This window comes from Eleutherodactylus coqui, chromosome 2, assembly GCF_035609145.1.
Source record: "Eleutherodactylus coqui strain aEleCoq1 chromosome 2, aEleCoq1.hap1, whole genome shotgun sequence".
Taxonomy (NCBI): Eukaryota; Metazoa; Chordata; class Amphibia; order Anura; family Eleutherodactylidae; genus Eleutherodactylus; species Eleutherodactylus coqui.
In genome coordinates, this window is record NC_089838.1 from 102441370 (window position 1) to 102468054 (window position 26685).

The 26685-nt window shown below is 40.4% G+C and overlaps 1 protein-coding gene across 1 annotated transcript in view; it reads right to left on the reverse strand.

Moving 5' to 3' along the window:
• Positions 1-1455: 1455 nt before the first annotated feature.
• NSG2 (neuronal vesicle trafficking associated 2) overlaps positions 1456-26685 on the reverse strand; it is a 97310-nt gene continuing 72080 nt past the window's right edge. The window contains exons 4-5 of the mRNA XM_066591272.1: positions 11860-11970; positions 1456-4044 (exon numbers count right to left, since the gene is read on the reverse strand). Of these exons, the coding sequence (XP_066447369.1) occupies positions 3853-4044; positions 11860-11970 (303 nt within the window). The 3' untranslated portion in view covers positions 1456-3852. The remainder of the gene's footprint in view (positions 4045-11859; positions 11971-26685) is intronic.

Sequence of the window (26685 nt, forward strand, 5' to 3'; positions counted from 1 at the left end):
AGATTTTTAAAAGTGTGCACGGCGCATGCCGCAACACGCTGATGGCGTGCCAAACATCTGCCGTGCTGAAGAAAGAAGATCCGGCTGCGATGGAGGGAAGACCCGCAGTGTCCAGACAGGTGAGTATGCTGTCATTTTTGGCCTCATGGCTGCGGGCACGGGTGGAAACTGCTGCGGGATTCCACCGTGCGTGCCCGTGGACATTAGGCCGAAGTTGAGTCGCATCTCGCTGTCTCAGATTGCCTGTGTGCTGGGAAATGTAGACAGGATTTAGTAGAGTGAAGAAAAAGAGAAATAAGAAAAAAGATGAAAAGTTTAGGCAGTACCTACAGCTGGGGTGGGTTAGGTTCACTCGCTCCAGAGTTAATTAGAGTGAAAGTTCAACTCGGCCCCGGAGAGAGGTACTGCATTATTACTGCTCTGCACTAGGCTGGACAAGGAACAGGCAGGCAAGGGGAGATCATTCAGTCTATAAAGCACAGGGACACTTTAGCATAATTTATTTTTGCTAAAATACAATATATGTTTTCTAGCAACCTATTTGAGCTCAGTTACTAAATCAGTTGATGCCAGTTACAGATGAGTGAGTATACTCGCTAAGGCAAACTACTCGAGCGAGTAGTGCCTTATGCGAGTACCTGCCCGCTCATCTCTAAAGATTCGGGTGCCGGCAGGGGAGAGCGGTGAGTTGCGGGAGTGAGCAGGGAGGAGTGGGGGGTAGAGAGAGTGAGAGAGAGATTTCCCCCCCCCCCCCCCCGTTCCTCCCTGCTCTCCCCTGTACCCCGCCGGTACCCGAATCTTTAGAGACAAGTGGGCAGGTACTTGAATAAGGCACTACTCACTCGAGTAGTTTTTGCTTTAGCGAGTATGCTCGCTCATCTCTAATGCCAGTCCTTTGCTTGGTCATGCATTGACCATGCAAAGGTTTGCAATCAAATCCATGTAAACTTTTGTAGTGTCAAGATTGATTTCTTATATTCTGCACCCCAGTCTACCTCTATTTTTGGTATTGTCACTATTGTGTATTTCCTTTCGCTCTTGGTACTTCTCTTGGTTAACTTTCTAATTCTGAGCTTTTATCTATGCTTTTTCCATACTAACTTTCACAGCTCTGAATACTTGACTCCGTAGACTCTGCTTGTTATAATATGCGGTGTTCCTTAGCGCTCCATATTAGATTTTTTTTCACAAGACTTTACATTCTGACAAAATGAAATTGAAATAAAGAGTGACCTTCCACAAATAGTAAAATGTAATTAATTTACCTGGAATCTATTTACCTTTCTATATTACGGTGGGTTGATAATTGATTCTTATAGTGAACAAACATTTTCGAAATATTTCATTTTAATTGAAATACAATAAATCCCTATGTGCAGTTTTTTTAATCTGAATTCTTGGTGTAATTTTATGTTTTATTATCAGTCCGTTTATAAATAATAGATGAAACATTAGTCACAATTCAGACACATCCAGCTTTATTTTCCTGTCAGAAAAGAGTGCAAGGATTACATCAAAATACTCCAGTCTCTGCTAGCTACTAACAAGAAACACACCACAAAATTAGAAACTATTGAGAGGGCAGATGATATTATACATAGTGACAATGGATTTACAGGTGAGAAAAAGTAGTGTAGAGAAGTCCATTAGAGAATTTGGCACTATATAATCTGGGTACAGCACATACTACACCTTCAGCTCAGGTTTATGGGGTACATATGGCAGCATATCACAGTTCAGAAAGCTCTACACAGTTCTTACTACAAAAGAAATGGTTTAGGTTTAAGAAATACATGAAATACATGGAAATCTCTGAACTAGACCTTTAAAAAGAACAGGAATCTCGATTAACAAACAACAATGTATACGTCATCCTGATATTTAACTGCTATGAACGTAATATATGTAGTGCTAGCCTAACATGTTGGCCTGATCCTTGACTGTGTATAATCTGACTGGGTGTGAGGCTGCAATCCATTTACAAAAAGATGCAAATATGGCTTATGAAAATGCAATGTACAAAGTCTATCAAGGCAGGTGAATGTTCACTTTTGTCTATAGCACAGAAAGTTGTAACCATTATTTTAAGTGTACCTTTTATTGAATACTATAAGCTTAAGCAGGTTTCGCAAGAACAAAAATAGTAGCATTGCCTCTTAGTCAAAATTTCTATTCTACACAAAAATGCTTATAGAGAATGGCACAGGAAAAGCTTCCCCACCGGGTCGGGTCTGCGGAGTAGTTTATGCACATTGTATCATGATGTAACACTAAGTTTACAGCATTTGAGTAGTGAGAACAAATTCAAGCTACAGTACATCAATATATTATCCATATTATCCCCATACGATCCTCGATAATGTATCTGGCTACATTTGGAAGAAATATGTGGAGGAGAGAAGATTTATCAGAACTGGTGCAAAGAAACAGTAAAGCAATTGTTCATAGCAACCAAGCAGAAACCAGCTCTAATTTCTCAGAGATCGTTGGAAAATGAATACATGATGTTAAATACTTGTATATAAAAAAGACAAAAGTATTATAGGGGTAATACCTTTATGAACTAACCAGAAAAACGATATATGCCAACTTTTAAGGCCTCTTTATCAGGTTCTAGGCCTCTTCATCAGGTGTCATCTAATCGCCTTAAAAGTTTGAATAATTTTTCTGGTTAGCCAATAGAAGTATCACCTTCTAAAATACTTTTGCCTTTTTCATACAAGCATAATTAATCTAATAGATTTTCCGGTTAACATGGGACCACACTATTTTTGCTCAACCTTTTGGATATGCAACCTGATTGGTTTTAGGGACATTTTTCATGCATTAGGATTCATACAGATGGGTGTATAATCCCCAACCTTCTGATGCTTTAAGTGTAGTTCAACAGAATTATGGCTGGGAGTCATGGGTCTCAACATGGCATTAGTGTTGGCGAATTTCCCACATTGTGTTCTGCTTACTTAGTTAGAAATCTCCTTCTCTATACAGTAATACTCCTATCTGCCTATGCTTTTTCTTTAAATATTGGGCTATACTAAATTTCTGAAGACTAGAGGAACCCCACATATTGAGCTAGAAAATGATTTTCAAATGAAGTGTGACATATTCCTTTTGGCCACTTGTGTCTTGTGAAAAGACCCGGTTAAAATGAATAATTATCTCACTTATCACATGAGTTTCTAGATATATTCATTAATTTCTGCCCACAACTCTTCTATTATAAATTCCTGGTTCTTTAACTCAACCAACCCAGAGTGGTGGAGTGATTCAACAGTACTTGTTGCTCTATGGCAATGTAATCTATCTGTGCTTCTCGATGTATATACGTATATTTCTAATAGCAAGTCCGTATCTTGATTTTTCCATGACATACAGAAACTGCTCTTTTATCTACTTCTTTCTCAAACACATTGTATTTCCACAGCACTTGCCTCTGGCATTACACCTGTCCATACTATAGTGAGTCTAGCTTCACCCACACACAGTAATACTGTGCCAGCTCACAAAAAACAATGACAATTATAAATGAGCAGTAAGCAAGCCATTCAGTTGCATATGTCTGCATTTTCTATCAACAGATTATTGAATTTGTCAATGGTAAAAAAAAGAATTCTGTTTGCACTTTTTTTTCCTATCTTTACATTGCAGATTGACAATAAACATTGAACATGCCTTTGTACAAGGATGTGACTCGGTTACAAATTAACGATAACAATGCACAAAAAAGAAACATCTCGTTGTTCATTAAAGACTCCCGCAAGTTTTTAGCTTTGCATCTTAAATGCGGCACCTCATCTGGGCCATGCCCAGAGCTTTGGGAACACTCATGTCCCTTGTCTGCTTGACCTTCTAATGACCTTCAGTTTTACTAGCCTTGGTATCATGATTAATGGACCCCGAAGAAAGCCACGGAGAGACAGATCTTGAGCTTGTTTGCTTAGCCATGCTGTAGTGGCTAATTACAGTATAAAATCTTCCTCGTGAGTTGGAATCCTGTGCAGAGTAGTAGGCATCCAGTGAGGAGGGTATGCATCTCTTATGCTGTAATTGGAAGAAAGGTCTTTTAGTGCAAATGGAATAGGTGGAATACAATACATTGTGCAATATTACATGCCAAGGAGTTACTGAGTAGGTTCAAAGCTCTGCGGAATAAGTTGGCGCTATACAATTAAAGATTTTTATTGTTATTATTATTGTATGGTATCACTTCGGCAGTTGTAATAATAGTCTGTATTCATGGTATATTATTCTGGTTGATTGGACTTTCATGTTTAACCACTGGACACAATGAAGAAGACAAAATTAAACACTAGGTCACTTGAAACTAGGGAAAGCAAAGACCAATTAGAAACAAATATGGCCTTGGGCAATAAACAACTAGGCACTAGACTATTTGTGAACAAAACTAAAAATGAAGGAGAGACACACTGAGTATAAGAAACTATATGACCCAAGAAACCATTGGGTATTTAGAGACTGGACACCAAGCATGACAACACTCAACCACTGGACAACTGGAAATAGCACGGAAAATAACGAGACAGCAGGAACTATGGCAGCTATATCTAATATTTATGGATACTATCAAGACCGGGGTTGTACCATTGGATTGGCGCATTGCCAACGTGGTTCCAATTTACAAAAAGGGTACCAAAAGTGAGCCTGGTAACTACAGGCTGGTAAGTCTCACTTCAGTAACGGGAAAAATATTCGAGGGGTTTCTGAGAGACTCCATCGAAGAATACCTCAAGGAGAACAATGGTATAACTCCTCACCAGCATGGGTTCATGAAGGGTCGATCATGTCAGACCAATCTGATAAGCTTCTACGATGAAGTAAGCTCTAGGCTGGACCTGGGAGAGTCTATTGATCTTGTATATCTGGACTTCTCTAAAGCATTTGACACCATACCGCATAATAGGCTGATATATAAAATGAGACAGCTTGGATTGGGTGAAAACTTCTGTATCTGGGTAAAGAATTGGCTCAGAGATAGAAAACAGAGGGTGGTAATAAATGGTTCGTACTCTGATTGGGCGACGGTCGCTAGCGGGGTGCCACAGGGCTCAGTATTAGGCCCCATTCTATTCAATGTATTTATCAATGACCTGATGGAGGGGCTGCACAGCAAAATATCAATATTTGCAGATGACACAAAATTATACAATATAACCAATGCAACACAGGACAAGGTACGGCTACAAACGGACCTAGATAAGCTGCAGGCTTGGGCAGAAAATGGCAAATGAAGTTCAGTGTTGAAAAATGTAAGGTTATGCTCATGGGCAGGAGAAACAGATGTCACCAATATACACTAAATGGGGTACTGCTAGGGAAAAGTGATATGAAAAAAGACCTGGGGGTACTAGTGGATTGTAGACTAAACTGGAGTAACCAATGCCAGTCAGCTGCTGCAAAAGCCAATAAAGTCTTGGGATGCATTAAAAGAGGTATAAGGGCGAGGGACGAGAACATTATCCTCCCACTATATAAGGCACTTGTCAGGCCTCACATGGAATACTGTGCACAGTTCTGGTCACCGGTGCTCAGGAAAGATGTTACAGCGCTTGAGAGGGTTCAAAGAAGGGCAACTAAACTAATACATGGAATGAAGGGACTGGAATTCCCAGAGAGGCTATCCAAACTGGGATTATTTACTCTAGAAAAAAGACGGCTAAGGGGCGACCAAATAACTATGTATAAATACATGAGGCGGCAATACAAGGATCTCTCCCATGATCTGTTTATACCCAGGACTGCGAAGGTAACGAGAGGGCATCTGGTACGTCTAGAGGAAAGTAGGTTTCACCACCAACACAGAAAGGGGTTCTTTACTGTAAGAGCAGTTAGACTGTGGAACTCTCTGCCTGAGGATGTGGTGATGGCAAAATCCATAGAGGAGTTTAAAAGGGGACTTGAAGTCTTTCTGAAGGATATTACAGAATATAAATCTTAGGGTAATTGTTAATCCAGGTATGCAGGCAGGTAGGAACTATTAGGGGTTGATCCAGGGATTAGTCTGATTACCATTAGGGAGTCGGGAAAGAATTTTTCCTCCAAAAAGGCTAAGGGGCGACCAAATAACTATGTATAAATACATGAGGCGGCAATACAAGGATCTCTCCCATGATCTGTTTATACCCAGGACTGCGAAGGTAACGAGAGGGCATCTGGTACGTCTAGAGGAAAGTAGGTTTCACCACCAACACAGAAAGGGGTTCTTTACTGTAAGAGCAGTTAGACTGTGGAACTCTCTGCCTGAGGATGTGGTGATGGCAAAATCCATAGAGGAGTTTAAAAGGGGACTTGAAGTCTTTCTGAAGGATATTACAGAATATAAATCTTAGGGTAATTGTTAATCCAGGTATGCAGGCAGGTAGGAACTATTAGGGGTTGATCCAGGGATTAGTCTGATTACCATTAGGGAGTCGGGAAAGAATTTTTCCTCCAAAAAGGCTAATTGGTTCCTGCTCTTGGTTTTTTTTTGCCTTCCTCTGGATCAACAACACAGGAGGATAAACAGGCTGGACTAGATGAAAATTGTCTTCATTCGGCCTTACATACTATGTTACTATGTTACAGAAGGCCCCAGGCTGCCATGACACCCGGACGGCACCCTCGCTATAAGGGGCCATTCAGGCCATTTAAATACATCTTTCAGAACTGACAGCTGTATTTAAATGGTTAAAAATCACAACTTACATTACCATGGCTGTTGTAGGTGGGTGTCAGCTGTCAAAGAAAGCTGATACCTGCTCTGTATGGAGCGGTTTCGACTCCTGATCCCGCGCCATGCATAGTGTTTGCTGTGAAAAGCTGTAGACATTCTAACTACATGGGCTATGTGAAATTAGGACGTAGATAGCCATACTTGTGATGCGAAGGGGTTAAATAAGATAAGCATAGAACTGTAACTGGATTCCCGAAAGCTAATAAGATTAATTTTTAGGATCACATTAATAAAATCACCACAGCAAAATTCTTTGGGTGAAAATTGTCATTATTAATTATAGTATTTCAAGAAGGAATTACATATTACAATCTTTTTACACAGACAGATGGTTAATAAGCTCAACACAAAACCAGTAAAAATCCAATTTCTATGTTCAGCATATTTCTTAAAGAATTTTGGGTGTTTTTTTTTAATTTTCAATGTCTCGTTCTATTTTTTAAATAAATTGTAAATTCCTGCAGTTTTCACACTGACCACTAACCCTAATAATAGGCTGACCTTTCCTGCTCAGTAGAGAAAACTTTTCAGCAGTCATCTTTTTATCATCACATGCAGGTTTACAATGAAAGATGACACCTACGTGTGGAAGATTATTACAAATTATCTTTCCAATTTTAGACACCCATATCTCATGTTTAATGACACTCAGATACATAAATTTGATATCAATGGAAACAGAAACTCAAAAATGTTAATTTATCAAAACTGTCTAATGGTAGGACTATCCTTGTTGTTCATAGTGCAGCTGAGCAGTGACTGGTTGCTATAGGCAATGAGGACAGTCTTACTGTGAGACAGTTTTGCTAAATGAGGTCTAAAAAGTTTTATTCTGCATAGTCGTTGTTAGAGGATAAGAGACAAAATGGCTGCAAACAAAGACAGGTGAGCGTTTTGTGTCCTTGATTTTCACGTCTACAGTCTGTTGTTAATGTACATCATATTCGAACTAGTTTCGAAAGTTTGGTGAAGATCAACCCAGTGGCACACAATTTGTAATTGGTATTCCAATTTTATAACAAACTTATTGACAGAGAGGCATTTTGGACATATTTTGCAAACCTATGAATCGCCAACTGGACTTTTTATTGCATTATTAGTTATATATTTTAACTTTGTTTCATTGTAATTGTATCCTGCCTCTGGTGTCATATGTTTTTGTTTCAAGCACCCCATTGGCTATTCACTGTGACATGTGTTACATGTGCCTTGATGTCTATGATTAAGGGCAACATGCTTGCCTGAAACATGTCCTTTGTGCCTCCATGTCTGTCTGTCTGGATCATTTAATACAGATTGAAAGCTTTTAACCCAATGCTGGACTTTCTCCATTTTCCTGTGTACCGATTGTAACTGTTACAGGCCCCAAAACGTCAAAGCGCAGTGACATTCTTTCTGCAAGAGTATGCAAACTCTAATGGAAACTAACGGTTTAATGGAATCTTTAGAATTTAGTGATGAAGCCATTTTCCTTGGCCTCCACATTCCCCGGATCTTACGGCTTGTGATTTTTTTCTGGGAGAGTGTTAAAGATAGAGTCTACATGCCACCCTTATCACTCACCATGCATTATCTGCAAGTACACATCAGAGAAAACATTACATCAGTCAATTGTAATTTGCAAGAAGGAACTTGACTACAGGCTCAATATATGTTGTTTTTGTTCCCATAGATTCCCATTTATATATCTGAGTATCATTGAACATGAGTTATGAGTGTCTCAAATCGTGAAGGTGATTTGTAATAAAGCTGTAGATAACTTGGGATCCACCAGTAACATGATGGTCACAGCTCACCTCCTTGCACTCCCTACACAATGACCTCTGCACATGTCACAGAGCATGCTTAGAACAGTCTCTCATAAAGGTCAATAGCTCAGCTCCTATTTCACTGCTGCCCAAAAAAGCGTGGGCATGCACAGGTCCAAAAACTCTACGGTCCTGCTATTCTGTACCCCTCTTATCCCTAAGCATCACTGGGTATATCAGGCGCTTTTCCCAATAGGAAGATGCCTAGCTTTAAGGCCTCATGTCCACGGGCAAAATCAGATCCGCTGCAGATTCTACATGTAGAATCTGCAGCGGGTCCCTCCTGCCCCGCGGACATGAGCGCCGAAAATAGCAATTTAAAAGTATTTACCTATCCGGCGCGGGCGGAGAATGTCAGCTGTTCCTCACGGCCGGATCTTCATTTTCGGCCGGCGGATGAATTCCTGACGCCGGCGGCACGTCGCCGGCACGTCGTCGACGTGCCGCGCGCATGCGCCGGGCACATCCGCCGAGCCGAAGCAAGGAAGATCCGGCCGTGAGGAACAGCTGACATTCCGCGCCCGCGCCGGATAGGTAAATACTTTAAATTCCTATTTTAGGTCTCCCGCGGATCCGGACGGCTTCCATAGGCTTCAATAGAAGCCCGCGGGAGCCGTCCCCGCGGGAGACCCGCATGAAAATGGAGCATGGTCCAGATTTTTTCATGCTCCATTTTTTTTTAAATCACTTTTATTGACGATCCGCGGGTATTTATGTACCCGCGGGTGGTCAATGCATCCCTATGGGGTGCGGATCCGCGCGCGGGAGATCCGCTGCGGATTTTAAATGTCATTTTGCCCGTGGACATGAGCCCTTAGTCTTCTTGGTCAGTTACAGGTACTATTTGTTTATTCAGATTTCCTCATAGTGATTCTCGCAATACCGGACTTCTCTGCTTTTGTCACTGACCTAGGCTTATTTATTGACCATTCTTCTGCCTGCAGCTTGCCCTGACCTCTGGACTGTTCCTCATTGTGAAGTTTCACTGCCTGCCTCAATCTGGATCTCTCAATCTATGTCCCTGTTCATGCGATCGGGTACTACTGGAATCCTACCAGTGTGTGGCTCAGTGGATTCGCAGTAATGGCAGTAAGCTTTGCTTCAGACAACTCAGACAAAAAAGCTTTGGCTTCAGAATTGGAATGGAATGAGCAGGCATTAGTGACAACCTTTTCTGAGGAACACTCTAGTAAAATAAAAGGCGAACTTGCAGGCTGAGAATTGTCTACTATGCTCGATAATCTTACTTCTCTTTCAACTAGAATTGATAACAGATTCCGAGAGTGACAGAGTGAGTCTATGTGAGACAAGAGACAACCTCATTTGGCACCAATATTCTTGTGACTTCTTCAACCTAATCCTCCACGCACACCTGAGGAGCCTATAGAGCTTTAGAGAGAACCCAGTTGTCTTCTGAGGAGCAACCAAAGAGATGCACAGAAAATTTCTGTTTGCACTGAGGCCAACAGGGTCACTATCTGCATTTCTGGCCACCAGTAAATCTCTGTCACATAAGAGTTGTAGGAGAGATTACCCTACCAGATACCAGTTCTACTCAAAAAGTTGTCCTTCCTGTGACCCTGGGTTTTGAAGTCATTCAGTTTTCTTCTGAGGACTTCCTAAAGTCCGGTTGTGCCAGGAACTTTATCTACCAAGCTCTTGTGACTGAACATAAGACACCTTTGCTATTCTTGAGACAAGAAATATCTGTCACTTCCGTCAATGGGGAGCACTTGTCTGATGTTATCCATTTTGTAGCTGTGACTCTGGTCATGCAGTGTGGGCTCTAGCACTGAGAAAAAGAAAATCTCTTTTTATGTTTGTCAAGGTCCATGAATTCCAAACTCCTTGGATTCCCGTAGTTCTCTCTCCATTTTTCAGTGACTTGCTGTAATTCACATTCACTGCAATAGTCTGTTGTGCCCCCTGCCCCAAGTCCAGTGCCTGAGTCTATTGTTCAAAGTCTGGTGGCTGAGTCTGCTAAGCCTGACATGTCAAATCAAGTGCCAGTGTCTGCTGTGCAAAGTCTCGTGCTTAAGGTTGCTGTTCCAAGCCTGGTGCCAGAGTCTGCCAAGTTGTCTTTGTGTGGATGTACCAGAAGGGAGTTTGGGGGCAGTACTCTTATGATTTGTGGTTGAAGCTGCCCTGTTCCCTTACCTGTGTCATGGCTGGCACCATGCTCTAATTTCTGGTCAGTCTCTCACTGCTGCCAAAAGTCACATGTCTGCACACGCCTTAAAGAATCAGTGCACATCCTACCTTTCTGTCACCCTCTAATCACTAAGAACCCCTGGGTATTTCAAACACCTTCCCCAAGATGTCTAGCTTTTGGCCTTCTGGTTCAGTTACAGGGGCTATTTATTTGTTCAGACGACCTGGTTGTGGTTCTGGATTTCTCTGCTTTCTCCACTCCTGACTTTGGCTTGTTTATTGACCATTCTTCTGCCTGCTGCCTGCCTTGACTCTTGACCTGCTTATATCACATTGAACCTGATCTCTGGACTGTTCCTCTTTTTAAACTTTCACTGCCTGCCTTGATTTAGATCTCCCAGACTACATCCTTGTTCATATGATCAGGTATGGCATCCTGGTCTATTGAAGTGCCAGCTGCCACCTCACTGGTGATCTAGTGGAACTACACCTGCCAACTCTGAAAAGACTGCTGTAAAGCATATCTCTAAATGCTGTTAACTGCAGCAAAGGCAAGATGACCATCCCCATAGTTACATTCCGACAAAATAAAAAAATCTAGAAACAGAAAATACAAACAACTAGAACAAAGGGATATTTTGCATTATCTGGTTTTAAACAGTAAAAACAATACATAGCTGATATATTGCCTTTAATCGGTATGTAAAGGTTACTATGAAAAATTCAAAAACCATTAACAATTATTTTATTAAAGTTGGAATTATAGTTTACGACTTTATAGCAATGGAAGCTGTAGAAATGTACAGGCTGAACTTGTGAACTTGTTCTTTGGTGCTTAAGATGTCTAATTCTAACATCACTAAACTAAAAAACATAAAGTACTCACAGAAGAATTACAGTAGGAAGTGAATGAAGATTATTAACCAGGAATTCTATGGTGGAAGAACATTCCATATACAGTAGCTAGAGTTGGATTTTATGTATGTTGGATATACCTAGCTAATTAAAGTATAAGTACATGGATAGTCACAGAATGTTACTCAACTCAGGATTACTGTTCTTATTGAATATTTCATAGAATGTTTCATTCCTAAAATGTGTCATTGTAATCTTCAGTATTTCATACTTTTGCACTGTTTTTGTACTGCGAGAGAAATGACTGCATACCTTGTATATGAATCCATCTGGGCAGCTGTGATCATATGTGAAGGCTTTGTAGACCACAAGGAATACTATGCAAGCAAGAAAAGCCAGTGCCAGGCTTATTAGGATAGTGACCTGGAGGGAAAAGAAGTAGAATCATATATAAGGTGAAAACCTAATCATTGCAAAAAGTGATCTTGCTTCCTAAATATAATTATTAGGATCTCATTGATGTATTAATCTTAAAAATAGTTCAGTGGGAAAGATGTTGTTTTCAAGACTCTGTTTTGCCCCTGGGATACAAAAAGGACACTACAGTACTGAAAGGATTACAGTCAATAAGAAGAAATTGACAGCTTCCCTTTTGCAATGACTAGGAATGAAGACAAGTATGCATCATTAGGACCTGAGAGCTCTTTCTGATCTTCTGGAGCCTGACATCACATCTTTCTTTGCATGGCCTTTTGATAATGCATCATGAATTAGATTACACAGTGCATCTCAAGGATTTCAAAGAAAAAAGGCAGCCTTTAAAGGGGTTTGTATTTTCAGCACATCTGCTCAGGCATAGAAAACATTCTTTGAATCAATTTACCAAGAGATCGCAAGTACCTTGGCACCCCCTTCCTTCCTCCTTTCCCCTACAGAATATTTATTCTTATATTACAAAATAATGTATTTTTAGTAATGGTCCCCAAACTTTGTTCACAACTGTGTAGAGTTCACTTCAATCGTCATACAAAAAACACATATAGACATCGTATATATTAATTGAAATGTAGTTACTTTTTGTTTGCTTTTCTGTAGCGAACCCCATAGAATACTAAGGTGCAGTTCCAATTTTCACTGCTTAAATTATGATACCTTGAAGTCAATGAGAGATGCTGAAACAGCAGTGGGAGTGACAATAATGGAGAGAATTCATGCATGGGTCCACAATTCTACAGTCTGTTCTTTCTACCTGCCTCTCATACATAGCAAGCCTTAGCTAGATGCAATCCATGCAGTCGCACAGGGTGCTGGCCATCGTTTGTGGAAGGGGGACTAGGTGGATTTAGGCTGGGGGCGATCATCTCCCTTTGCCCAGCCACATAATCTTTTTCCCCTGTGGGGCAGCATCTTGTGGAGCTTTATGAATCCTCCTCCCCCTCTATCTCTTCCCCTCTGATGTTCCGAGATGCCACTATCAGTCCAACGGTGACCCTACAACACAATCACTTAGTTCTCCTACAGTATTTATGTTATGAGCTTGGATCAACTATCGTATATATGCACTGAGATTGGTTCTGGTACTACATTTATACTCTGAGCTTGGTTCTGGTATTGTATTTATGATATATACAGAGCGTGGTTATGGCACTATGTTAATGTTATGAGCTTGATTCTGGTGCTGTATTTATGTAATGAGCTTGGTCCTGGTGCTATAGTTATGTACTGTGCTTCGTTATGGTGCTGTATTTATGTTAGGGGTTTGCTTCTGGTGCTGTATTTGTCGTGGGCTTGGTTCTGGTGCTGCATTTATGTTATGAGCTTGGGTCTGGTACAGTATTTATTTACTGAGCTGTTCCAGTGTGGGTCTACTGTTGTCTGGCTACTTTCTGCACAAGCAGGCTACAGTAAGACAACCTATTAGTGTAATATATATTTTTTTTCCTTCTGGGGAGTGGTGGGTGTCACAGAAAAATTCTAACCTACGGCCGGCACTGCTCTTGCACATATACAACAGGGAAGACAGTAATTCCATTCTAGGGATCAGGACTTCTCCAAGGAAGCACTTATGGAACATCCTATGGATATACCAGAAATGCTTTTGCATTTGGTAATGCATTTCATATGGCGTTCTAATGCATAAAGATGTTCACAACTATAAACTGGAGTAGATTTTTGGTAAAATTTACACCAGATTCTGGTGAAAAAATATACTTAAATCAGTTGGGCTGGAGCGCACATGCTGCCTCCCGATAAGCCACACCCCTTCTCAGTAAAAACGTTGTAAGCGATGTACATTTCAAAAAGTCGGACATTATTTTGTCAAGTTGGTCTTGCGCACTTATTGATATACAGTATTTTCAGTAAAGCTACTAACACCTAGTGGTATCATACTGATCTCTTCAGGTGAGTCATGTGATCTCGTTCCGACAGCTCAGATCTTTATGTATTGTTAAATTAGTTAGTTTTTCAGTCAACATAAGTCCCATGTGTGATGATATTACATGAAGTATGCCACACATGCTCTTCAGAGGAGGACACAGACACTCCTGTCACAGTTACTGATGATCACACAGCTCCAGTCAAACAGTTAGAATAAAGGAGATCACAGCTCATCCTCTTGAATGTATACTAATGGTCTGTTATGCCTATTTATGTAAATAATGTAATTGCAGCAGCAAAGATGGTACAGTCTTTAGCTGCTCATGTAATGCTGTGCAAATGGATCATGGAATTAATAGCTTAGAATAGTGAAAGCAGAAACCTCAACATCAAGATAGTGGCTGATAAGTATCAGACAAGAGGCTACACTGCATGGAAGTGACTGCAATATACATAGTAGACCTCCAGAGTGTGACAGACAATCAGATGAGGAGTGCAGGATGAGAAAATGTGTTTTTGCCAGAGTGTTCCTTCAATTGGAGAAAATCACAAAGATTATGGAGTGAAGGTTGGATTCATTTGGTCCATTGTAGTTTGGAGATTTGACATATCCCCTGAAAAACTGTTCTACCTTTAGCTAGTTTTTACATAATGCCCCGGCTGCAACAGCATACAGTATTTTCACTTATCCTTTTCTATGAACCTTTCTTTTTAAGAAACGCCAGTAGTTGGCACTTGTGCACAGTAGTAGGTGACTACGCATAGAGATACAATAGCTATATAATGTTTAGGATGTCTGCTAATACTACAAACTCATTTGGCATCACAATTTTATAATTTAGATATTTGGAATTTAGAGTTTTAATCTCCAATTGTAATAAAGATATATTAAGAAATCAACACAGAATTTTGGATCTATCTTAGATTAAGCCCTCTTTGGACCATGATGTTATAGTACGTCATGGTGATGGCAGAAGCTGTGCCCACATTAGCAGCGGGTATTTGCTGCAACTAACTGACAACATTAACCTGTAATGGCCATGATCGGAAATAACTCCAATTCTGGTCATGCCATTACAAGTCAATAGCTACCAAAGAATTTAAGAAGCTTAACAGAAGGAGTGTTTTTTTTTTATTTCACTCTGTGGAGTGCCAATGTGTTGTCATGACAGCCAGAGCCTGGCAAAGGCCCCTGTGTCTGTGCCTATTATATAGACTGAAGCTTTTCCTTCTATTGATCATGTCACATGCTAGCATCCGATAGGAACATGGCTTTAAAGGGAATCTATCATCCAAGTGATTTCTTTATTTAGGCTTTAATGTTAAAGAGGACATGATGGCTCTCCTGGCATGTCTATTATATTATATTTTTAAGAAATGATTGCTATCCTCATAAATAGAGATGAGCGAATGTACTCGGATAAGCACTACTCGTCCGAGTAATGTGCTTTATCCGAGTACCTCCCCGCTCGTGCTGAAAGATTCGGGGCGCTCCGCTGCTGACAGGTGAGTTGCGGCGGCGAGCGGGGCAGAGCGGGCGGGAGAGAAGGAGAGAAAGATCTCCCCTCCGTTCCTCCCCGCTCTCCCCTGCAGCTCCCCGCTCCGCAGCGCGTCCCGAATCTTTCAGCACGAGCGGGGAGGTACTCGGATAAAGCACATTACTCGGACGAGTAGTGCTTATCCGAGTACGTTCGCTCATCTCTACTCATAAAATAACAAAACTTTCTTTAAAACTCTACATAGTACCATCCCTCTGTTGTTGCTGCTGGATACATATGACTAAATTGACACCTGTACAGTGGGGGGGGGGGGGGGAGTATTTAGTCAGATACCAATTGTACAAGTTCTCCCACTTAAAAAGATGAGAGAGTCCTGTAATTGACATCATAGGTAGACCTCAACTATGAGAGACAACATGAGAAAACACATCCAGAAAATCACATTGTTTGATTTTTAATGAATTTATTTGCAAATTATGGTGGAAAATAAGTATTTAGTCACCTACAAACAAGCAAGATTTCTGGGTCTCACAGACCTGTAACTTCTTCTTTAAGAGGCTCCTCTGTCCTCCACTCATAACCTGTAGTAATGGCACCTGTTTGAACTTGTTATCAGTATAAAAGATACCTGTCCACAACCTCAAGCAGTCCCACTCCAAACTCCACTATGGTGAAGACCAAAGAGCTGTCAAAGGACACCAAAAACAAAATTGTAGCCCTGCAAAAGACTGGGAAGACTGAATCTGCAATAGGCAAGCAGCTCGGTGTGAAGAAATCAACTGTGGGAGCAATAATTAGAAAATGGAAGAGATACAAGACCACTGATAATCTCCCTCGATCTGGAGCTCCACGCAAGATCTCACCCCGTGGGGTCAAAATGATCACAAGAACGGTGAGCAAAAATCCCAGAACCACACAGGGGAACCTAGTGAATGACCTGCAGAGAGCTGGGACTAACGTAACAAAGGCTACCATCAGTAACACACTACGCCGACAGGGACTCAGATCCTGCAGTGCCAGACGTGTCCCCCTGCTTAAGCCAGTACATGTCCGGGGCTGACTTAAGTTTGCTAGAGAGCATTTGGATGATCCAGAAGAGTATTGGGAGAATGTCATATGGTCAGATGAAACCAAAGTAGAACTGTTTGGCAGAAACACAACTCGTCATGTTTGGAGGAGAAAGAATGCTGAGTTGCATCCAAAGAACACTATACCTACTATGAAGCATGGGGGTGGCAACATTATGCTTTGGGGCTGTTTCTCTGCAATGGGACCAGGACGACTGATCCGTATACATGAAAGAATGAATGGGTCGATGTATTGTGAGATTTTGAGTGCAAACCTCCTTCCATCAGCAAGGGCACTGAAGATGAAACGTGGCTGACTCTTTCAGCATGACAATGATCCCAAGCTCACCGCCAGGGCAACGAAGGAGTGGGTTCGTAAGAAGCATTTCAAGGTCCTGGAGTGGCCTGTCCAGTCTCCAGATCTCAACCCTATAGAAAACCTTTGGAGGGAGTTGAAAGTCCGTGTTGCTCAGCGACAGCCCCAAAACATCACTGCTCTTGAGGAGATCTGCATGGAGGAATGGGCCAACATACCAGCAACAGTGTGTGCCAACCTTGTAAGGACTTACAGAAAACGTTTGACTTCTGTCATTGCCAATAAAGGATATATAACAAAGTATTGAGATGAACTTTTGTTATTGACTAAATACTTATTTTTCACCGTAATTTGCAAATAAATTCGTTAAAAATCAGACAATGTGATTTTCTGGATGTGTTTCTCATGTTGTCTCTTGTAGTTGAGGTCTACCTATGATGTCAATTACAGGCCTCTCTCATTTTTTCAAGTGGGAGAACTTGTACAATTGGTATTTGAGTAAATACTTTTTTTCGCCACTGTATGTTATAATTTTTTTGCTAAAAGTATGTGATTATATACATTGATGAAAGGGCCTGTGTAGGGACAAACACTATTGATGAGAGGTATGGTAGCATCTAGTTGAACCCAGAGTTCTAAAAAAATGATTCTCCAGAATTGTTATTTCATGCAGAATGCAAATATTTACTAAAAAGGGCACGTGTTTAAAATAGGTTTGAATTTAGTTTGAATACCAATTTTGTTCAGATTTTTTGTTCTTTTTACTTTTTAAAATGTAACGTTTTGTGTAAGGGGAAAAAAGATTTTAACTTTTTCTTTCTTAAAAACGTTTAGATACCGCAGTCAGCAAAATGGAATAGAGAAGTGATTTGATGAGCAAGTGCTTTTCACTTCATTTTTAGGAATAAAAGACCCTCATGTGTGACCATCAGAAAGCAAATATGTTCTCTGACTGAAAAGGAAGGGTGATAACATGAACAAAAATCCATGTCACTCCTTCCCTGAGACAGCGGGGCAGACAGGAAAGTATCATAGATCCTTTTATGTTGCCTCGTTTCTGCTCTTCCCACAGACAAGACAGCTGTAAATTCAGTATTCCCAACTCCACTTCAAATGCCTGTAGCTCTGGCCCAAGATTCTTGACACCAAAAGCATATTGGTAGCACTTACAGAACTGGAGCTACAACCGTTTGAAATAGAATAAGCTCAGTTTGTCCAAAACTGTAATGTCCTATTCCTGTCGAACGAGCGCTGTTTGGAGTAAACTGTAGGGGAGATTGAAGTAACACTTTGCTACAGCATTTTTGAACAAAAATATTATGCAAAAAAACCCACAAAAGACACCACCAAAAATACATCAAAACGCTGTGTGTTTAACTACCCTAAAATGACCAAATGATAACATCTTAAACATTGAAAAAAAATCATAATACACCATGTTTCAATTTTCCCATCCCAATATTGGCTACATAGGCTTTTTGAATTGTGTTACATAAATTGGTACACTTGGAGCTTTGTCAGAATGTCCTCATAAAGTTCTGCCCGCCACTTTAAAGGACAATTGTACTACTAATTACGAAATACAAAAGAAATTTTGTTTAATTTATTCCGGGTTGACCTAGTTACTCAGTCAAAAGATTAAAATAAAAGGTGAAGATCAAGTGATTCTGACGAGAAGTTTTCTAGTGGTTAATTCAATCTGTGCCGGTGGTTTGCTAGAACTTTAGATATTAATTAGACCTTTTCAACCTGTATTGTAGCTGGATTCGTACTTTATCTTGCGCTAATGGAAGTTGAAATTTGGATATATGGACACATTCATGTAGATGAAAATATGAATTTGAAACTGCAACACGATTTTGTACCATATAATGCAGCCAAAGAGCTAATAACTTACAATGTAGCAGTGTTTTAAGGAACACCATTTACATCATACTTTTCTTTTACTAAGGCTCCTTTTACATGGCACAATGTGAACCATGTAATGAGCGCTGATCAACTAGGTTGATGCTCATTTACCTGACCTTCACAATGTCAGAGTGATAATGTAAACTCTCCATTAAATGTCACCAGTCTAAGCGAGGAAGAAGTGCACAGCCGTCCTAAAAAGTTTAAAATAGACAAATCACTGGGCCCCGATGGCATTAAGTAGTGTGACACACAGATCCTTTTTCTTATATTTAAGGACTCTATAGTGACAAGGTTTGTTCCACTGGATTGGCGCATAGCCAATGTGGTGCCGATATTCAAAAAGAGGTCAAAAGGTGAACCTAGAAACCACAGGCCGGTAATTCTTACTTCTATTGAGGGTAAAATGTTTGAAGGGTTTATATGGGTGCATTTAGACTGAAAGATGATCACTAAAAAAAAAATCGCTCAAACGGCAGTTTAAATGACAGTTTTGAGCAATCATCGTTGCATAACTCTTAAGTAGCTAATTAGCTACTTAGAGAATTAAATGCTGGCAGAGCGGGACACCACTGATAACTCAGAACAAAGCCGCTGTTTTGTATATACAAACAGCTGCTTTGTTCTTGCAGTTATCAGTGGTGTCCTGCTGAGCTGATAACTCCGAGAAACAGCAGGAGTGATGACAGCGCCTTTGTTCTTGGAGCTTTCAGCTGGTATCCCAGTGGGAATTCCCAGCAGGATACCAGCTGAAAGAATACTATTAGTGCCGCCCGCTGAGAAAATCAGCATGCAGCACTGATAACAGTCATCGGGGATTTCTAGCTCGCTAGAAGTCAATGATGAACGAACAGTGCACGATGGCAGCGCTTTTAGACACAACGATTATCGCTCAAAAGATGGCTTTTGAGCAAATTTTGAGCGATAATTGTTGTGTCTAAATGGAACTTAAGAGATGCTATCCTGGAGGACCGCAAGAAAAATTGCTGTATAATTGTGTATCTGCATGAGTTTATGAGAGATCGCTCCTGTCAAACCAATCTGATCAGCTTCTATGAGGAGGTAAGTTTTAGATTTGGCCGGGAGAGTCATGGGATCCTGTATATCCGGACTTTTCCAAAGTGTTTGATACTGTGCCGCATAAAAGGTTGGTATATAAGATGAGAATGCTTGGTCTGGGTGAGAATGTGTGTAAATTGGTAAGTAACTGGCTCAATGATAGAAAGCAGAGGGTGGTTCTTAATGGTACATCCTCTGATTGGGTCACCATTACCAGTGCGATACCACAAGGAGCGGTACTGGGCCCTAGTGTTTTTAATATATTTATTAATGACTTGGTAGAAGGATTGCACAGTACCATAACAATATTTGCAGATGAAAAAAAACTATGTAAAGTTATTAACACAAGAGAGAACGCAAGGAGATTGCAAGAGATCTGGATAAGTTTGGGGGGGCAGAAAAGTGGCAAATGAGGTTTAACACTTATAAATGTAAGGTTATGCACATAGCATAACATGTCACCATTACACACACAAGGAGGAACCACTGGGTAACACTGACATGGAAAAATACATTTTAGTTAACTATAAGCTTAACTGGAGCAACCAATGTCAGGCAGCTACTGCTTAAGTAAATAGGATCATGGCGTGCATCAAAAGAAGTCTAGGGGCACATGATGAGAACATTGTTCCCCTAGGCCAAACATATGCCAAAATAGTGGTATTTTGGCATATGTTTGACCTGTATACTGCACAGTAAACAAAAAAAATGGAAGTCAGAGACGGATTTATGCACCCGTATAGGCATGCAGTTGCATACACTTGGTAGACCAAATAGGTTGTTTGATGCGATGTGAGCGAAGACTTAGTAGTCCAGCATCTTTTTGCAAACTGATAACTCATTCTGACCTGCCATTGTATGAGTTTATATGACATCTTCTTTTCATTGATAAATTGCAACATTTGTACAAGAATTTGATGTCTATCTTTATAGGGATTTTTTCTGTAATTTTACAAAAATGGCTACAGTTAGAGATGGAAGAGCATAATAAAGTATCCAGTACTCCAGTACAAATGTCCACCAGTGCAATTACTTTGGTCCCCCACTACAGCTGGACAGTGCACTTATTTTTCACACAAGAAATATCACATTTGGAACATATAAGAGTATATAAGTGTGGGGGTAGGGAAATGATAGAAAAAAATGAGAAAAACTTGAGAAATGTTATCATTACATATGAGGCATAAAATACAGCAGATATGATGAGTAAAAACATTTGCTGAACCAAATCCAAGTGAACAAGAAAATGAATGGATTGGAAGACGAATTGTTGGTATGTCCAGATACATTAGGCAAGGAGGTTCCAAAGACCTTATAATGTATCTGTACTACAAATTCATAATGTGTTTGTTCTTAAAAGGGGAAGGAAATCAAAATAGGACTTAGACCAGGCTTACAGAAGCGTAATTTCATTGCGCTTACGGGCGCATATTACGTAGTGAATGGAGTCATTGAAAGTACATTGATATAATATGCACATAAAAAGAACACAGCATGTTCTATTATACAGCGTATTATGTGCAATAGAGCCCTATTGTTCTCTATGGGCATGTAATAAAATCTGTACATAAGCAATTATATTGCGTATGTTCGGTTTTTATACACAATGTCTCAATGTGACAGGACGAGAAATAAAAAAAATTAAACATGTCAGACTGCGCATGCCAGCATGTGTGAAATACACTGTCGTGTGTAGTGAAAAATCACTGGCATACGCGGTGATACGCCGGCTCACACTATGTTTTACCACAAGCTCGGGTGAGCTTGTCCTTAAACAGTTTCATGGCAAACTCATAACAGATAGTTAATCATAACATAAAATGCCAGAATAAAAGTCTGTAGTAAGGCCTCCTGCAGATGGCCGGGTTGGATCCCGCTGCGAGAATTGTAGCAGCGGGATGTGAGCCGTTCCCCCTGCAGTGACCACTGTGGCTCACCTGCTCTGCAGGTGCCTCCGCTCAGCTATGTGGCGGCTGCTGCCCAGCCAGGACATTCGCAGAGTGGAGCTGGCGCATCACCAGTGATGTTTCTGTGCGGGCCAGAAATAGGACATGCTGCGATTTGAGTTTAGAAATAGGACATGCTTAAGTTTTCACACAGTCAAATCGCGGCTGTGTGCATAGGATTGCATTATCTAATGCAATTCTATGGCAGCGGGCACGGGCGGAAATTCTGCGGGAATTCCCGCCGCGGAATTTTCGCCCGTGTGCATTTGGCCTAAATAGCAAATGCATAGCTGATCAGTAATGTGGTGAACAGTTTATAATCACAGAATTCATTTATTCAGTTCATAGACAGTAGATGAAAAATCTTTTGTGCTGTATTGTTGAGAGATTGGAAAGCTTGCTGCCATAACCATGTGAGTGAATAACTGTGCACAGAGAAGCATGAGCCCGTAGCCACAACATGCCCGCGGTGTATCAAAAGAGACTATGCCATGTAACAGAGTGCCCTCCACAAAAGAGAAACTGTTATTAATATGTTTTTAGTAGAGATGAGCGAGCATACTCGCTAAGGGCAATGCTCGCTCGAGCATTTGCCCTTAGCGAGTATGCTCGCTCATCACTAGTTTTTAGCAAAATTCTTGATTTTTGTTGCACCCATATTACCTTTGCCTGCTCACTGCCACACCAACCTGCATTCCACCCTAACACATATCTGCCCGCAGAGTATTTTTTCCTCAATGTGATTGCGCAATAAATGCAGCTCTCATCCACATAAGTGTGCAGGCAGAGGAGTGACAACTACTTTCTGTGGCAACCAAGTCATTTCAAATGCATGCATGCACAATCTAAAAACTCCATCTTTGGCAGCAGCAGGTATATCACCACCAATCCCGGATGTATCCCCACCACTACACCCTACAGTATCAGAACCATCAGCACAAACTTTAATAGTCTGTGCTTTTTCTATTTCCCTTAACTATCCACAGTTTCTTTTCAGCTACCAGGATTTCTTCCTGCCCACCTCTGCTGAGTTTTTGTTATCCAGATGTTTTCATCAGGCTTCCCTTACATCACCCCCTAATTGGGGGCCCCAATTAGAACCACTCACTGACTAACCATGTCTATTTATGATCATATTTATCACCGTATAACCATATCCCTGAATATGATTTGGTCCATGAATTAATTTATTAATTGGTTTATGAATTTAGTATGAACTTTTGAGGAATTACAGGAAGATTTATGGCCCTGTTTACGGATTATGAACCAGATTGTGAATTGATCTATATTGAATTGACCCCAGCATGATTTTTCATGAATTGAATAAACGAATTGTGTGATAATAAGGTGTTCATGTTACCAGTCAACTATACATTTATTATTGTTATGATTAAAAGGCCACTCTGTTGAAAACACATTTTTTCACATACCCCCCTTCCTCGTCTGATTGCCTGTCACACTCTGGAGGCCTCCTCTGTGTATAGAAGCCACTTCCATGCAGTGCAGCCCCCAGTCTAATGCTTATCAGGCACCATCTTGATGGTGAAAGTTTTTACTTTCCCTTTCAAATCAATCCTATGATGCATCAGCACAGCATTAGCTAGAGGCTGTACCATGTCTGCCTTCTATATTCAGCAAAATAAGCTAGGTAGCATAAGTATACATTCAGGAGAATGGACTGTGATCTCCTTTAATATAACTGTATGACAGGAACTATGTGATTATCATCAGTAACTGTGATAGGACAGCATAAGAACCAGCACTTTATGAATTCTTACTTCAAATACATTATGACTTTAAATGTCCTTGGAGCCACCTAGTTTATTGTAGTCGGACATACTAACCTTTCATCCTCTAATACATTAATTTCTTATTCATTTTGATTTGGACCAAAAATACAATACATTTTAACCAAACGGTTTTACTCACCATATCTGCAAGAATTCAATTTACTTTATAACATTAAGCAATAGGATACGAGGAAAAAAGCCCTGGTGCTCCAGTAGATTGGTGTGAGAAGAAAAACTGAAGAGGACTTACTTCGTAGGGGTGTCAGTGGAATTGACACCCCTACAATCCTGGTTGGCGTGTAGTAATACAGGTAGGTTCGTATTTGTAGGTTTCCAAAAAGGCAGTATTTATTATCTCAAATAAATACTGTCTTTTTGGAAACCTATGAATATGAACCTACCTGTATTACTACACGCCAACCAGGATTCTAGGGGTGTCAATTCCACTGACACCCCTACGAAATAAGTCCTTTTCAGTTTTTCTTCTCATACCAATCTACTGGAGCACCAGGGCTTTTTTCCTCGTATCATATTGCTTTCTGCCTTCTCTGGTATCTTTTACGTAGAGCCACCCTGTGATGCTCTCCCTCCCTGGGATGTCCCCTTGACCAGTAATTTGGATCAACATATGATACAACCTGCCATCTAGGACCATTGGACGAACCGTGACCTTCCTTGCAGGGTCCGGTTACATCTGGGGTAAGTCCCATCCCATTTTTTTATTTTTTAGTACATTGTCTCTCTCTCCACTCCACATTGGAGCGCCACTAATCTCACATTCTTCCTTTTATTTTATAACATTGTTATAGCATTGACTCGTATATAATCCTTATGTTTCTCATGTTTTTCTCATTCCTTTCTTTTCCCCGACATTTATGTACTCTTATATGTTCCTAGTTTGATATATTTTGCGTGAAAAATAAGTGTAGTGTCCAGATATCTGATGAAGAGGCTTAACACCTTGAACTTGCTGGTTCTGAATAAGGATTTCTTTTATACCATTTTCTTATATCCATTAGCTACATTTCATAGAAAAAAGGTCAAGCCAGGTTCCCAGCAATTTTCATTAGTCCATCAATGATCATAAGGTTTGAGGTAGTTGAGCTAATAAGAATTCAGTAAGGTACATCCAAATCCTGCATTTCGTGCCTTGGATTTTAAAAGATATCAAGTAATAAAATTCTAGAAAGTTGATACATTTCAGTGTGATTTGAGTTATCGGCTATAAACAACCTAGTTGCATATCGCATTCCCTGCTGGGACATGTTTCAAGTTTATACCCACTTCCGCTTCCCTGGGTCGCAAATGAAAGATGAAGCAACTTTGCAAAGGTACTAATAAAAAAATATTCTCCCATCGTGTGTCTACAGCTCTTTTGAAGATCTATGCATCTCCATAGCAAACAACCCCAGTGTAGTCCCTGGTATTAAGAAAACGACTCTTAATCATGTTATCTAGATATTTTCAGCTAAATAAAAGTAAATTCTCAGATTATGCTTGTTTGCGCTATAAGAAACAAACAATCATGTAAATTATTGTTCGTTCTTCATACTTTTGATACTATCAAAAACGGAATGAATCTCGGAGGTGGCTTTTTGCATTAGTGGAGAATATGAGCAGAGGTAACACGCTGGCCTGGTGACCCCCTAACATCAATTTAAAGACCATAAAACTTTCACATCCCTTGTCACTGGACTGATTAAGTATTGACTGCTCTGCTCATCCCTTTCTGGTATTTATCTAAGTGCTGTTAATCACTCCATGTCTGTGCCTCCTTATTCTGTTCTGGAATTCTTTTTACGTGCAAATTAATCACACCATGTCGGTGCCCTTTCATGTGATCATGTGTATATGTATTTATATTAATGCGTCTTCAGATCTGTTCCATTATGCCTGAGGAAGAACCCTGAGTATACTACAAGATTACTTGGTTTCTCTTACTCAGAACAATCACAAAGAGTACAGTGATATGCTGCTAATTTTTCTTAGCATGTTGTCTGCAGGCTCCAAGGAGTGAAGAGAGCATTCTTCCTTCTCTCCTGGGATGCAACATCACAGTTCACCAAGTGCCCCTCTTCTCTGGTTCACATCAGCAGTCACATGACCACAGGTCCCAAAAAGATGAATACAAATGTGACTGCTAACGTGAACCGGATGGAAGGATCAGGGGCAAGACAACTTGCGAGGTAACTTGACTTTGAACTCAACATATTCTGAGATTTATGGAGCGAGATGTTAAACAAACATGAAAAAAAAGAAACATCCAACATTAAAAACATCCTATGTTAAAAAGAAGTATATGTTAACGTATACCTTTTTACTGGATGGGGCAAGAACTTATTGGTATTATAGCAAATTTTATAACCTAGTGCAACTTAAAAGTTAATGATGCGCACAACTGTATTTATGCATGTAGAGTATATATATATATGTAAAGTCATGAATGGGTGTAAAGTGTGTAGCTATGCATTATATACTAGTAATGCAGATTACATAGACTGTCACAATACTTCACCTTTTTTCTAGTTATGATGCTAAATTGCGAGTTGCGGTGTGCATTTTAGGCCTTTGCCTGGGCACCAAAAGTGCTTGTCCCAACTCTGAGGAGGGTCCTTCTATAATATGGTGCTGTATGGAGTCACCATGCAGCAGCATTCGTAGTGCCTACAACTAAATAATACGGAACAGTAGAGAATCCGTATGTCATCATACAGGGCTCCTGGTCAGTAAATTAACTTGTTTAACCCTTTCCAATCCAATTTGTATCCTGGTTGTCCTAGGGGGCTTAATCTTTTTCTGCTGTTATACAACGGCGCTATATGCTGGCTAAAGCCAATACTGCATGAGGTGACACGTTGGATAGGCTCCGACAGCAGAGAGGCTGGCAATATACAGTAAGAGAACCCTGACGGACGTCTTCCAACATCAGAGCTGTACAGCCTTGAATCATAATGTCTTCAGAGGTAAGACAGTGGACTGGACAGGGTTAATAGCACAACTTGTATTACTAACAGATCATATGTATATGTACACATTGGGTAGTCGAACTGCATCAGAGTTATCCACATATACTGAAGAGGTTGTCTGATTTAAATAAACATTGGGGCAGTGGAAGGGAATATTATACAATAAAAAACACTATACTCCCCTCGTAATTGCCCGCTACTTCACTGC